Source organism: Euphorbia lathyris, chromosome 7 (assembly GCF_963576675.1).
Source record: "Euphorbia lathyris chromosome 7, ddEupLath1.1, whole genome shotgun sequence".
In the NCBI taxonomy this organism is placed as follows: Eukaryota; Viridiplantae; Streptophyta; class Magnoliopsida; order Malpighiales; family Euphorbiaceae; genus Euphorbia; species Euphorbia lathyris.
Window position 1 is genome coordinate 33,151,403 of NC_088916.1, and position 15,139 is coordinate 33,166,541.

The 15,139-nt window shown below is 36.6% G+C and overlaps 1 protein-coding gene across 1 annotated transcript; it reads right to left on the bottom strand.

Moving 5' to 3' along the window:
* Nucleotides 1-11,963: 11,963 nt before the first annotated feature.
* Nucleotides 11,964-15,100, bottom strand: LOC136234747 (uncharacterized). Its single transcript, XM_066024220.1, has 5 exons — nt 14,865-15,100; nt 14,649-14,778; nt 14,358-14,558; nt 14,100-14,267; nt 11,964-12,617 (listed from the first exon to the last, which is right to left on the bottom strand). Exons 1-5 carry the CDS (start codon nt 14,996-14,998, stop codon nt 12,180-12,182), a joined length of 1,071 nt encoding a protein of 356 aa, XP_065880292.1. The 5' UTR covers nt 14,999-15,100; the 3' UTR covers nt 11,964-12,179.
* Nucleotides 15,101-15,139: the final 39 nt, after the last annotated feature.

The following is a 15,139-nucleotide window of genomic DNA, read 5'->3' on the forward strand; positions in this document are numbered from 1 at the left end:
ATCAATTGCAAAAGCAGGAATTTTGTTATCTAACACATAAATCCCATTTTGTGAAATTCCTGAAAAATAAAAGATCGAATCTTTATAAAAATTGCAACTCTTGTCTTTTATTGAAATATGAAAACCGTCGTCAACAAGACGGCTAATAGAAATAATGTTGCGAGACATTTGAGGAACGTATAAACAATTCCTTAATTCTATTACAAGCCTAGAGGGCAAATTTAAAACATAATCTCCAATTGCGAGGGCGGCAACTCTTGCTCCATTTCCTACTCGCAAGTTTATGCTTTCTTTCTTTAGTTCCCTAGTCTGATTTAGCTCCTGCATATTTGTACAAATATGAGATCCACATCCGGTATCTAATACCCAAGATTCAGACAGTGAAACTGTATTTATTTCAATATAAAACATACCAGATGTTGAAGTACCGTCATTTTCCTTCTTGTGGAAGGTCAGGTACTCCACGCAGTTTCTCTTCCAATGCCCCAAGTCACCACAATAGTAGCACTTTCCTTTGGGCCTCTTTAATTCCTTTCCCTTCGTTTCGGTGAGCTCAGCCCCCTTGCCTTTATCAAGATGGTTTGGATTGGGAGAGATCCCTTTCCTTTTCTCGATCCTTCAATAGCAAGGGCCAGTATCTCCTCGTTTTCTTTTATAATGGGCTCGACTGACTCGAGCATATGTGCAAGCTCTACAAGAGAGGTTTGCAAGCCACTCATTTGTTAGTTCATGATGAACTGTGAGTAACTCTCGGGGAGGGACTGAAGAAGTAAGTTTTCACTTAGTTCATGGTCCATCGCATCTCCAATACTAGAAAACTTGGTGATAAGGCTGATCATCTTTGCACAATGTGCCATTACAGATGTGCCCACCTGCATCTTGCTTTTATATAACTCATTGGTTATTTCGAAGCGCTCGCACCGAGTTTCATTCACAAATAACTCTTTTAGGTGCTTGACCATGGAATAGGAATCCATATCTGAATGTAGTTGCCTTTTTTACTTCCGGTGTCAAAGATGCAAATATGATGTCTCCCGTTTGATCGTCATCAGATTTATGTTTCAAGTAAGCATAAAATTCTTGGTAGGGAGCATCATCCGTTGGGTAAGGGGGTATCGGTGTATCAAGTACATACCCTTTCCTCTCGAACTTCAAAACAATTTTGAGGTTGCGATACCAGTCGGTGAAGTTTGAACCATTCAATTTGTTATCGGTAATGTTTCGCAGATCGGTGTTAGTCATGATTATAAGAGTGGGTTTAATTTAAACCTGAGAGTGAGAAAGAGTAAACGTATGTCATTCATTTGCTTAAAGTATATCAATCTAAAATTATAGGCCTTTTAGTTTATTTTAGATTGCTCCCACTATTTTGCCAAATTAATAGCCCTCCATATTAATTCGAAGAATTTCACAAATCCTTTAGTGAGCTAGGATCCTAACTCCTGAGATTTCGCCTTGAGTTTACTCAACAAGCTAGTCTCATTCATTAGGTAGATTCATGTAATCAATCACATCTTTAATGTGATACCTAGGTTATTGGGTTACTAACCACATTAGTAACTAATATGCTATTCATATTAATCCCAACCGTCTTGCCCATTAGTTTATGACAACATGAGTTTACTCATCCAATTATCATAATCTAATTTAAGTATTACCCCATATTCATGAAAAATGATTTTCGATAATTTAGGTGTTACCGAAAGGACCCCGAGCTTGAGTTTACTCAACAACCCAAAGGCCCTCAACACTGCCGGCTGAATTATAATATTAGGGAGGGGCAACCGATTTTAATAACTTGTTTATTTACTTAACTTTTTAATGAGGGATTTTATTTTAGGTCTCATAATCTAACTTAGTCTTGATTTGCTTTAGCATACATCAGACACATACATTCACATACATTGGCGTTATGGACATATCATCTAAATTATTCCGTCGAGCCAGAGACGGAATAAAAGGGCAAACCTAAGGAAATACTAACTATTACATATTTCTCTTTAGGTCCTCCGTCTTCTCCATGACGCCTTGAAATTACATATTAATTTCTATACTACTAAAGAAAACTTCAATTGAATTGAAGGGAATCAGATGAGAGGAGAAATTACAATAGATAGTGGAAAGGCAGGACTCGCAGGCCCTATTTCAAAAATACCAAAAGACTAAAGATGGTCCAAATATGTCCATAACTCCAAACATGTATAGACTCAATTAAATAAATTTAATTGGTTGATTACATAACTATCTTATGTAATATTTATGTTAATCACATTAACATATAAAATTAACTTTCATCCAATTTTACTTCTAATAGTTTCGTATCTTTTATATTAATCTTTAGATTAATATAACTATACAAAACTTTAATTATGCACGTCCCAATTATTTTGATTTTAATTCATTTAACATTTTGATTTACAAATTGGTAAAACAAACTTTTAAACAAATTTTCATTCGATAATCAAAACAGAAAACTATCAATTTCTGAAACATATATATTTAAATATAAAAACGATTATATATATATATATATCAGTTCTAAAACGGTTTTAAAACGATTTTCAGAAAATAGGAAAAACTACTATGGATTTCCGTTTTATCTTTAGAATTAATAAAACTGATTTTATCAATCTAACTATGAAACTAATAGATTTCGTTATAATGATTATCAACCAAAATAATTAGGAACATACGCATAATCTATTTTAATTAACAATTAATTAAAACTTATTTATCCTTAGAATTAATTAATCAAAATAATTTGTTAATTAATCCTAACTATAAATATTTATTCAATCCTATTGAAAAACTTCTAAATTTTCATATATGAAATAACGGATTTAACGATGACTCTGATACCACTGTTGGAAATTAGGCTAAGGTATAGCAGCGAAAATATAAAAATTTTAACCTATTTCCATTTAACCACAAGATCCGTTAACCGTTATTTCATATAAAGAAGGATAAGAATAAATACCTTTTAGAAGTTCTATCTACCATTGCAAACGAAGTGCCCACAACTTCAAAAGAGATAGAAACTGTCTACCAATCTGCCCCTATCCGAAACAGATCTTCCAGACCTCCGAACGACAATCCCTTCGGTAGAAACATGGAAGAATATGTCTAGAAGCTCTTGTCCAAAAATCGCGACGATCCGACGGTTCAATCTCCGGGAATCCGCGAAATCGTGAACTGACCTGATGTAGGAGTAGTAAAACGAATTTCTCCCTTTTGTTTGTTTTTCTTCTTCGAGTTCCCAAACACGAAATAAAACACGGGAAGATTAATCTAGTATCAACCGTTGAATAGCAACCAAAATAGATTGCCTCTAACTAATCAACACAAGATCAAGGATAAAAGAAATAGATGAAAATCAATTGATCAAACGAAGCCGTAGAGAAATCTCGTCCTCGAACTAGGGGTGTCGAATTTTCTCTCTCTTGGACTAGGTGAATTTCGAAAATGGGTATGGCTTGCTTGGATTTCGAAAATCTCAAGGGAAGGGGTATTTATAATCTCTTGTACCTAATCCCTAGTTAGATAGAATTAGGTTACTGAATAGGAATTCCATTCGGAATAGAATTCCTAATTATTATCTCATTATATATCTAATATATTAAGGATAATAATAATAACCTTATTGGATAATAATAGGAGTATATTAATCTAATTAAAACTCCTAACTTAATTATCTCTTAATTAATTTAATTCATATTCCTAATCTAATTAGGATTAACAAAATCAAATTAATTATTCATGTATATCACTACATGAATTTCGACCCCCTTATGTCCATGGGCCTTATTGGGCTCAATTGGGCTTCTATCAATTAATTAACATCTATCTCTCTTTTATGTTCCAAGTCTTATGTGTGATCCATTAGGTTCTTATTGCTTCTAGCCGTATGTAACGTTATTAAATTAATTTTCAAAGAATTATATTTAATCTTTGCATAACGGAATGATGTACAGAGTATGTGATTAGCAAGTCCGTAATCATTCCCCCAGAGCTATAAGAAGACAGGTTGATTCTGTCGTTAACCTTTCCGTATTAGTTACAGTATAATTCGATCCTTTATCAACTACATCCTTGAACTGAATCTTATGACTATGGGTGATGTCAAGTCACATATAGCGAGACGTACGTTTTACTTGTACAGGCCGAGTCAACTCAAAAAGATAAGTTAAGTGAAATCTGTATTTCTTACTCTTAAGCTATCACCTTGCAAGGATTTAGAGTCGAGTCTTCCACAAGCGATCCATGGATGTATCTCCCATTTATCAGGAGTGATAAATGCTCAATCCAATATATAACGACTCCGCAATTACTTCCTGTGATACCCAACGTCTACTGTTCACACCCCAGAGTCATCTCTATCAAGGATCGTGTTACACCAGAGTTAAAGCATCACATTCCGTAATCCAGAATACCAATTAATATTCCTTTGAGTCTGAGGATTAGTTATACCTATTAATACCAATGAGATGAACAAGTGACAATGATGAATCTACCCATCCTGTTATCTCAAATCGGATCCCCAATCCTAATGAACAACGTTTCATCGGATCTATGTAACTGTCCAGATATCTGTATATATGAAGCTTGTGAGATCAGCTTTCTGTCGGACAGAAGACATTGTTACATACAAGTCTCAACAGTGGTATGTCAATCCCAAACATATCACTTGACTTGGGGTGGTTTTAAGTTTATCAGTTTACTATAAAGTTTTGTCTCACTTCATGCTTGTATGAACACTTTATAATCACTTTAAATAAACTTACGGATTTCCTTTTATTAGACTTTATTTAGTGCTTAAAAGGGATGGCCTTTATATAGTTATAAAACATATATCTCATTAAACAAATGATATAAAGAACAATTCATTTACATTAAGTTTGTATCCTAGAACAATTGTCTATAGGACACTAAACCCCAACATAAGCAAGGGCAGAGATGTTACCTCAGTTAGGTGTTCCTCATGGCCAGATCCATTAGAGAGGTCAGCTTGCTCAGATAGACATTGGTCAGCAGATTCGTCAGCCATGAAACAGATGTTTGCTGACTCGGTGGCATCAGCTTCTGACGAGGTTGACTCATCACTATCACTCCATGTGGCCACCATTGCTTTTCTGCTTCCCTTCTTGTCTTTCTTCAAGGTAGGACAACTTGATTTGATGTGCCCAGCTTGATGGCATTCAAAGCAAGTGACAGGCTTTGAGCTGTCCTTCTTGTGTCTGATGTCGCTAGACTCAGCTTTGTATTTATCGTTTCTTTTGAATGGCCTTTTGCTGTACTTGTCATTTTTCTTAAACAGCTTCTTCATCTTCCTGGTGAACATGGCCATCTCCTCATCATCTGATGAGTCAGCTTCGGTTGAGTCGGCTTTCATGACAAGAGATTTTTGCTTCTTGTCCTCAGTTTTTTCTTTAGCCTCAAAGTTTTTTATGGAGATTTCATAGGTCAGGAGAGATCCGATGAGCTCATCATATTTGTACGTGGTCAGGTCCTGAGCTTCTTCAACAGCTGTTTTCTTTGCCTGCCAGCTTTTGGGAAGACTTCTCAAGATTTTCTTCACATGTTCTTCTCCTGTGAAGTTCTTGCCGAGTCTCTTAAGCTCATTTATGATGTTAGTGAATCTTGCATTCATCTCAGAGATGTCTTCATTATCATTCATCTCGAACAACTTGTATAACCGCATATGCTGATTCACTTTGGACTCCTTGACCTTGCTAGTTCCTTCATAGGTCACCTCCAGCTTCTTCCAGATTTCTTGTGCTGACTCACAACCTGAAATCTTATTGTACTCTGCAGCATCTAATGCACAGTGAAGCATATTGATAGTCGAAGCATTGTTTTGTAATTTCTTAAGGTCATCTTCTGACCACTTAGCATCACTTTTGACAGTTTTTACACCATCAATGGTTTCACATCACTTTTGACAGTTTTTACACCATCAATGGTTTCATAGGGAACAAACAGGCATTGGACTATAACTAGCCATGCACTCATATTTGTTGCCTGAATGAAGTTTTTCATTATGTTCTTCCAAAATGTATAATTAGATCCAAAGAACAGAGGAGGCCGACTAATAGATAATCCTTCAGGGAGTATCTGGGTTGTCTGATTTCCTGGAAGGAAACGAGTGATGTTCTCAGCCATTACAGGGATCAGCTCAAGATAGTTTTATCTTGAATAGTGAGCTACTGTGCTCTGATACCACTTGTTGGTCCCGTGTAACGTAATAGGATTAGTTCCAAGGGGAGGGGGGTTAGGAACTAATATAAAATTTTCGCTTAATAATGCTCACTTAATTGGATGTTTGATCATTTAACTCAGTTTTAGGTCAGCAAGGCTGAGTGTGATGTGAGACAGCTTTAATCAGATGCTGACTAGAGCTGTTTCAGTTGTGAGTTGGGAAATAACACTTAGGTCAGTTTCCAACTCAGCACTCAGATTACTCAGCTTCAACTTGTATAGATTATTTCCTAAGTAATTTTAAGCAAGCAACACATACATATACATCAAGAGAAAGGGTTAGAGTTTACTCAGTAGACTTATCCTGGTTCGGCCTCTCTGCCTACGTCCAGTCCCCGGAATCCCTCCGAGCTTTTTCAATCCTCTACTGAGCTCTTTAAAGGTAGAGCACAAACCATTTAAAATAGCAACTGAGTATGCAAGAGTACCGTCCTCTATTCGTCCACTCAATCCTATCTACCACTGAACACTATAACCGAGTATTCAGATTTTCTCTACCACTGAGTACTATAACCGAGTACTCAGCTTCACTCTTCTAACCTTTTACAAATGATACAAGAATTTTTTCTTACTAAATGAAGAACACTTTAGATGAATAAATTCACTCTAGACTTTTACACAATGATTGGAATTTGGTGTAAGAGCTTGCTTTTTCAGACAGCTTCTATTTTGTATTTTCACTCAATGAAGATTTTGCTTTTTCTGTCTGTATCTTGTTGTATGTGTCTATTATGATCCAAGTGATGATTTGGCCTATTTATAGCAATCTTTGTGGCTTCAATCATTTGAAATCCGACATAGCCATTGTGGGAAGAACGGTCTTCTTCGTCATCACGTGGTCAGCTTCCAGAGCTGCAGGCCAATCATGTCTTCTGTTTTCACCAGACGCCAGGTTTGCCAGTTTCGTCTTCTTACGCCAGGTTTGTCTTATTGCCAAAAGTCAGATGGTCCATGCGTCTCGAAAAGGTCCTTAATACAGATTTCCAAGACTTCTGATTTGTGTCAGACCTTGTCTGCCAAGTTGACAGATCATCGACGCTGACTTGATTATTACTCAGCTTGACTCAGCAGCTTCGACTTCAAGCTTTTCTGAAGAAGACATTTGTTTCGTAAAGCTGAGTTGCATTCCACTCAGCTTCTGCTGTGTGACTTCTTATGCTGACTTTGTTCTGTCTTTCTTTTATAGACTTTCGGTTCCTGTTCTCATTAGTTAATTTACTCAACATTGAACAAACACATTAGTACAATTAACTCAAAGCACTTAAATTTAATTGTTTTAATCATGGGAATAATTTTGTCAAATCAAGATTAAACCCAAATTTCTGAGCCTTAGAGCTAGTTTCGGCCTTACAAGGGAATCCCGCACTAGGAACCATAGAAGGATAAGTAGGGTTAATTGCCTTAGGCACAAGTGACTCAAATTAGGTTAACAATTGATTGATTAAATAGGTTGAATTCGATATTATCGTATCACCACGCTCCCCCTCAAGTCAATTGCACGATTTAAGGATCATTTATGAGTAGAATAACTTAATTAGGAGTAGATTAATTATTCTTAAAAAAAAAGGAGTAGATTAATTTAGACAAACTCAATCTCAAACCCCCCATAGCCTAGATAACATTAGAAGCTTAGTAGCTTGATACTTGCAGGTGTAAATCCTGTGGATTCGATACCTGTACTTGTCTCGATTATTACTTGATAACGATGGGGTACACTTATCCTTTAGTGAGTCTCATTGAGCGTTAGCTCCGAGGCGCATTAATGGTGCTCCCCTAAAAGGTCTCACATCCCCTATTGGTGAATTCCCCATTATCATAGCTTTCACCCCACTAGTGCTTCCCATTTGCTTTTTGTCTACCGGCTTCGACACTTCTCTTCCCATATATAAACTATCTCCCTCGGAACAACGATAGTTATCCCGACTCCTCACATTCAATTGAGCTTCCGCCTTAAGTGTCAAATTCCGTATGTCTTATACTCGAATCACCATTTGTGTCCTAATCCTATCTTGGATGTTGTACCGTAATCCTTCAACATACCTCGAAGTATTTTGACTTTCAGTTTCCAACAAGTTTGCGCTGGTCGAAAGTCGTAAGAATTCCGAAGTGTACTCGTGGATGCTCCTAGTGCCTTGATAATGTCCCCGATATAAGCTGTAATTATATTGTTCATAATCCAGTTGTAAAAACCGCTCATGAAGCATCGCCTTCATCAGAACCCAAGAACAAATCAACTCCATTCCCACTATTCTTCTTTCCTCTCTTAATTGGTCCTACCATACCAAAGCACCCCCTTTCAAACAGTAAGCTACTAACCGAACCTTCCATTCATCCGAAATACCGATATATTCGAAGAACCTCTCCACTTTCGATAGCCAATCTAAGAACTCTTTGATATCCAATTAACCCTCAAATGAAGGCAAATCAATTTTTAACTTGAAAGCATCATCCCTATCAAAATTTCTGGCATAACCTCCCCTAACATGATCATCATCAATATATGGATTTCTCCTAACAATATCCTCATGTCTATCATCAACAAAACCCACATGTCCAATATTTCTAGCATTTATAACATTTTAAACACCATCACGAAGGATTAGGTTAAAAATATTCCCCCAAGGGAAGGACCAAAAAGGAGAAATGACAAGATGAGATCCGCCTCCTTAGTATATATGGCGTACAACTGGAAATATGGTGGCGCACCGTGGGTCATCCCAAGATCCGCCAAGAAGAAGGATACGAGATCCGCCCCACGTAACGACCCGCCAGGATAAGGAACTAAGCTGATATACGGCGAGCTCACCATCATTAAATAATCATTAATGATACCTTAAAGACTTTAAAAGCTCAAAGGTTAGAGTCAGAGTTAAAATACATTAAAAAGGTATTACCTTTCAATAAAAGCATCAAAAGTGGGCTATTACGGTTATCACTCGAACCTATATAAATACCCCCGTAGTACGATGTCAAAAGGTACACACTTTCCAAAAAACCTACTTGTGATAACAGTTTGTACTTTCAAGGGCATTACTGATTTTAGCATCGGAGTGCCTCTGGCCGAACACAACGACACCTCTCAGGGACGCTATACGGTGTTGATAAATCTACGTAATATCAATACCCTTCGTTATCCCTATCTTCATTATGTATGATAACAAAGTTTGGCCTTCTTACATAATGAGTCCTTGGGCCCCCTTGATATGAGTTTTGTGGTTCCAAGTTGCTTCTTCGTGGAGGTGAACATGGTGACGTTGGTTGTCTTTGTGGTCGAGGCATCAAAATCTCTTCATTCCTCCGTTGATGACATTTGGCGGGTTGTGGGATCATCCTTCCTAATTTTCACATCAAAATCTCTTCATCTGCTCTTCCATTTCTCTACATTATTCTATTAGCGCTCGAGTTTTCTCCCTTAGTAACTCTCTTATATCGTCTTATAAATCCTCTATCTTATTGTCTACAACTTCCATTACTTCTTGTGGTAACGTCAGTTAAACCATTGCTAAACGAATGACTTTGATACCAACTGATATGGATACATGATGATAATTATGGTTTTGATCTAAAACCAACAAAGAACAATCTAAACTAGTAGGAAATATTCCCAAAGGTTGAATAACCTTCTTCTAAAGAGGAAAATTGTATTTGATTTATGAAAACTTCTTCATCCTTACAAAAAGAGAGGCCTAAATACCTTCATAAACTAGGTAAGAAAAGACTAAAAACCCTTTCTATAAACTTCTAGTTTAGTGTAAGATTTGCTTCAATCACATCGATGAATGTGAAATATAAACTAGAGGATAAAGTATTAAATTTTTTATATATCCTTAAAAATTAACAAATATCTATAAGACATTGGAAAAATAATGAATTATTCATAACAAACTTTGTTCCTCTTGGTAGGACTAGTTTGGCTCTACCGAAACTTTCAACTATGTTACCAAATATTATAGTAATGACTATTTCTCCCATATCCAAATGAGAAATATTATGGTCCATTTGTAGTCTCTATAATTCGAAGCTACACAAAACAGATTCTCTTTGGATTATTTACACACAAATAATACTGTGCACATGTACTTGAATGATGTAGCAGTTTTAAATGTTTACTAGGTATTATTCAAAACTCCGAAGGTTATGCATTTCACTGGCAGGGACATTAAAGGGAAATATACTAGTTGATCCTAAAGGTGAAATCAAGCTAGCTGCCAAACATGTTAGCAAGATATTATCTTACACCTTAAAATACAGATAGAATTAGGTTCTTCAATCCTTTCTTTCAAAGGAAGTCCTTACTGTATGGCATCAGAGTTATTGATTAAAATCAGAAATCAGAAAATGGTAGTTTGGCAGTATCTGACTTGCCTAGGTTATATTGAACACAAGCAGCTACAGTCTTACTGTTGACCCATGGAGTTCACGGTGTACAGTTGTGAAGATGGCAACATCAAAACCACCATGGAAGCAGATTGAAAGGCTATAATGGTTAATGATTACAAATTCATACTTTCATTAAGGAAGGAGAGAATTTGGTTTTATATCTCACATCATTCATTCTATTTTGAAGCAGGTAGCTGCAATATTTAAGATAGCACATAGTAAGGAATATCCTGGTTTAATACCTCCGCCATCCTGAACTTTGTCTCATTTTGTGTCTCATTTTGTTGCTTACCCCCCTCTATTTAGTATAGCCTCATCAACTTAAAAATTGTCATACATTTAGGCTCATTTGTGCCTAAATGACATTAAGTATACCTCCTAAGATACATTCTACATCCATTCCAATACATATTCTGCATCCTGATGTGGATCCTTCCTCCATTACTTTGAAATGGACATAAAACCCTAAAAGGCACGAATAAGTTGAGGGAGCTAATGAATATCATGCAGACATATAAAGAGGAACGGAGTATTACATTTATTGAATTGATGGGCTGATAGGATGACCACTAAGTAGAGAGGGCTAGTGACAAAATGGAACAATTTCATGAGGCGGCAGAGGCATTAAGCTAATATCCTGAAATTCCTAATTACCTATCAGAAGAAGCAGAAAATTTTGTAAAACTTTGCCTGCAAAGAAATCCATCAGCTCGCCCCACAACAGCGCAACTGCTGCATCATCCTTCCGTCCAAAATAAAGATATAAGAGAAGTTGCAATTCTTAACAAGAATCTTGAAACCAAAATAGCGAAAGAACGTGTTAGTCCAGTGGATTATTGAGATATCAAGAGTAAGACCAGCATGTGAAACTTGCCCATGATCCTTGAGGCAAGGACTTCACCTGCTCATTCCATGTTGTTGTGCTGCACTGCATATGGTGCTATGGCGGAGACATTACAGAACTAGCATTCAAAAGACACCGTGAGTCTTCAATATTAATTCCAGCTTCCCCCCCTACTCAAGGTTCAACATTATTTTTGAGCAACTATTTGCAATAATTGTGTACCTGAAAGTGAAGGTTATGTTTTATTTGTACAAAGTGGCATCAGTACAGTACCCTGCATTTTCTTGACAATTTGAGTTACTGTTGAAACATAAATTTCTATATAACGACCTAAGGAAAAGCATATTTGCAACAATTCAGAATAAAAATCCTCCAGAAATGTTAAGAAGGAAGCTGGAGTAACTGCAGTCTGGCTTCAACTGTTCATTTAAGTACTCTACTCAGAGAGAGAAAGGATATGAGTAGGAAATTTGAAGCCCATTGCTTGACATAATGTGGCATGATAATTTTTGAATTGATAGAAAGACTCTGACCAACACTCACTGAAGTAATAAACCCCAATACATATTCTGCAAACTCAATTATAACGTAAAGTCTGCTAAAATAACTTGTCGAAGCTATCTGAAGTATAGCTACATTACAAACCTGGCCCAAAAATCTACAAAATAAGCCAATGCAGCACAAAATGATCCAATTGCGCTCAAAATGAGTAATCTTTCAAATCTGCACTCGAGTCGTCCAGGTCCATATCAGCTAAGCACTCTTCTGCTGTGAGGGGTGGAAGTTGCCTTGTCTTGCGTTTTAAATTATGTTTGTGCCATTCACTCTTAAAGTGGTCCCTGTACTGCTTGGCATCTCCAACAAATGCATTGCAAGTGTTGCATTTCTGTTGCTTTGCCTCTCCCTCATTACTTCTTTCCACAGAGATGGTCTGCTTTTGCATTTTCTCACTCAGTTGGACCACAGAATCATTAGACTCTTTGGGTAGGCTTGGTGTGTCCTCTTCATATTCATCATAGTCATTTACATGAGTTTCGCCCTCAAAATGCACAGACATTGAAAGAATTTCTAGCCTGCCCTGCAGATTCCTCACCATGACATCACACTCCCGAAAGAATCCTGGATCTAATTCACAAATCTGCAAAAAATCCACCAAATGTGAGCTAGACTTTCAGAAGGTAAATGCATGATAAAAGTTCAGCTGTAAGTGCCACCATGAGACTATGATTGAGAAAGGTGAGAGAGAGAGAGAGAGCAAGTGTTAGTCAAAATGTGGAAATTGAATTAAACGAATCAGGAAGATAAAAGAAAACATAAACAAATATCACAATGATAGCAAAACGTTTCAAGTTTGAACATTAATAGAGCATAACAATCACATAGCTGATTATGTGTAGAGTCCAACTACCATAGAAAACAATACTTTGGCACACTCCATTATACTTTTATCATATTTCATCCCTTAAATATAGTCCATGCCAGCATATGAGGTGCTCAGCCACAAGTTCCTTAATCTGGGCATGACTAATAGTAAGGTAAGTAGGAGTATACAATTCATATACAAAGAGAAGAATTGTAAGCAACTAATACTTGAGCTAAAGTTTTTGATTTACTTGTGCATTAGTCCTTCAAAATATCAATGGTATTTTTTTACATTTCTTCTCAGTTCTGTCATGCCTCATGCCATACCCAGAATTAGTTGAGCAGATATGATATCAAATTAAAGCACGAATGCACATGCTGCTGTTTATAAATTGACAGAATTCTATGTAAACTATAGATATTCAATCTATGAATGCATAGGATCACATCTCAACCACCATATAATACAAAGGATAATATTTTCAGCCAACTTTGGTATGCTTAAGTCCAATAGTTAACTAGTACTCTACAACAAAACCCTATTAGTCTGCTAGAAACCATTTAAAGCTCATCAATCCACATAAGTCTAGCAGTCCACTAGGAATGCAGTTACAAAACCAAGCTAATGTCGTTAGTTCTAACTTAAGCAATAAGTTCCCATTTCTATTCTACTAGTATGATACCGTCATAGGCCTGGGATGGGATCTGGTTATGAAACGGGTAACATTATGTGTTTATTTGATGTGATTGCTAAGTTAAGGGCTCTACAGAAAGAACCCTGAATATCTTGAGAATTATTTTGATGAAAACACTTGCCACACTTGTAATCAATACAGAATATACATGCATGGATAGTTACAGTTACAGGAGAGCAACTGTCAAACAGATCTGTCCCTTGAAAGGCTGATTTACATCAACACACCAAACTAAACCGTACAAACGAAACAACACAAACCAATGAACAATTGACATAGGAAACCAATCACATAACAACAAACACATTAAAGCAAAACACATAAATATCACATCAGTTCATAACAGATACATGAATACTTAAAAGGAGGAGGGTAAATTAGAAGAAGTTGCATAGAGTAGTCCTTGTTCGTTAGGAGAACCATGAAATCTTTCTTTGTCATGTGAACAGGCAAGTTGAAGTAAACTACATCAGGGGATAAATATAAACAAGATAGAATATATAAAATGCATAATGTGAAAAATAAAACTTTTATAGAGAATAACAAGGCAGACTTTAACTTACAAAAGATATCTGACTGCCAGATTCATCCTTGGAAACAATAGTTGCACTCCAGTTATTTAATTTCTCCAAAAGAGCTGCGAAATTCGATTCTGCAATAAAAAGTCGCAGTCTCATTGGAGACCTTTTTACTGGGAAATGCTTTTGAAGCTCACGAATAACTTCTAGAGCCTGCAAAGTTACACTAGAGTTCAAAAAGGAGATTCATCTGGCATAATAACTTACATAAATCAGTTAATCAGTTAATATGAGGATTTAAACCTGCTTCTTCGAACTGCTATGTGGATCAACAGCAAAGTGAATTTCATGCATAAGACGCTCAATCATACTAATAGTATAAGGGCGTTGAGTTTCTGAATTGATGGTTTTCTGCATAACAATGGTTGCTATATCTCGAAACTGACTGGATAACTGAGACTCTCGCTCCTTCCCTGCAACTTGAAGCTCCCCTTTATCCAATATCTACCCACCAGAACAATGAAAAGAAAAAAGTTCAATCACAACACACACACACACATATATATATATAAATTGAGGACAAAAATGAATTACCTCAAGGCATATTGTAGTCTGATCATCAGTGCCAAAGGCTTTGATTAAATCCTTAGACTTGGCTAGAATTCCTTTGGAAACATTTGAATAAACAATTTGCGACTGCAACACTTCATCCAAATCTTTCTCTCTGTTCCAGAACAAAACTGGTAAGAATAAATGCACTTCTGAAGATTTTCTGAGTCTATCATTAAATATAATAGGTTATACACTTACACGCCTGAGCGCCATGAGAGGACCTTATTCTTGTAGCAAGCAATCTCAAAGCGCATACCGTGTTTCTTTAACCGAACCACCGCCACGTTCGTTAATCTCTTTTGCCCTACTGGTTGCTGTAGCACTTTAGACATCTCTTAATTCGCCGTCTACCTTCTCTTTTTTGCCTGGTAAATTCAGCACCCGGGCGTCACCTTAACGGGAAAGACTGCTTTTTCTGGAACCGTCGTCTGGAGTCATAGCTTTATTTATGCTTCCCCTAATTTTAAATAATC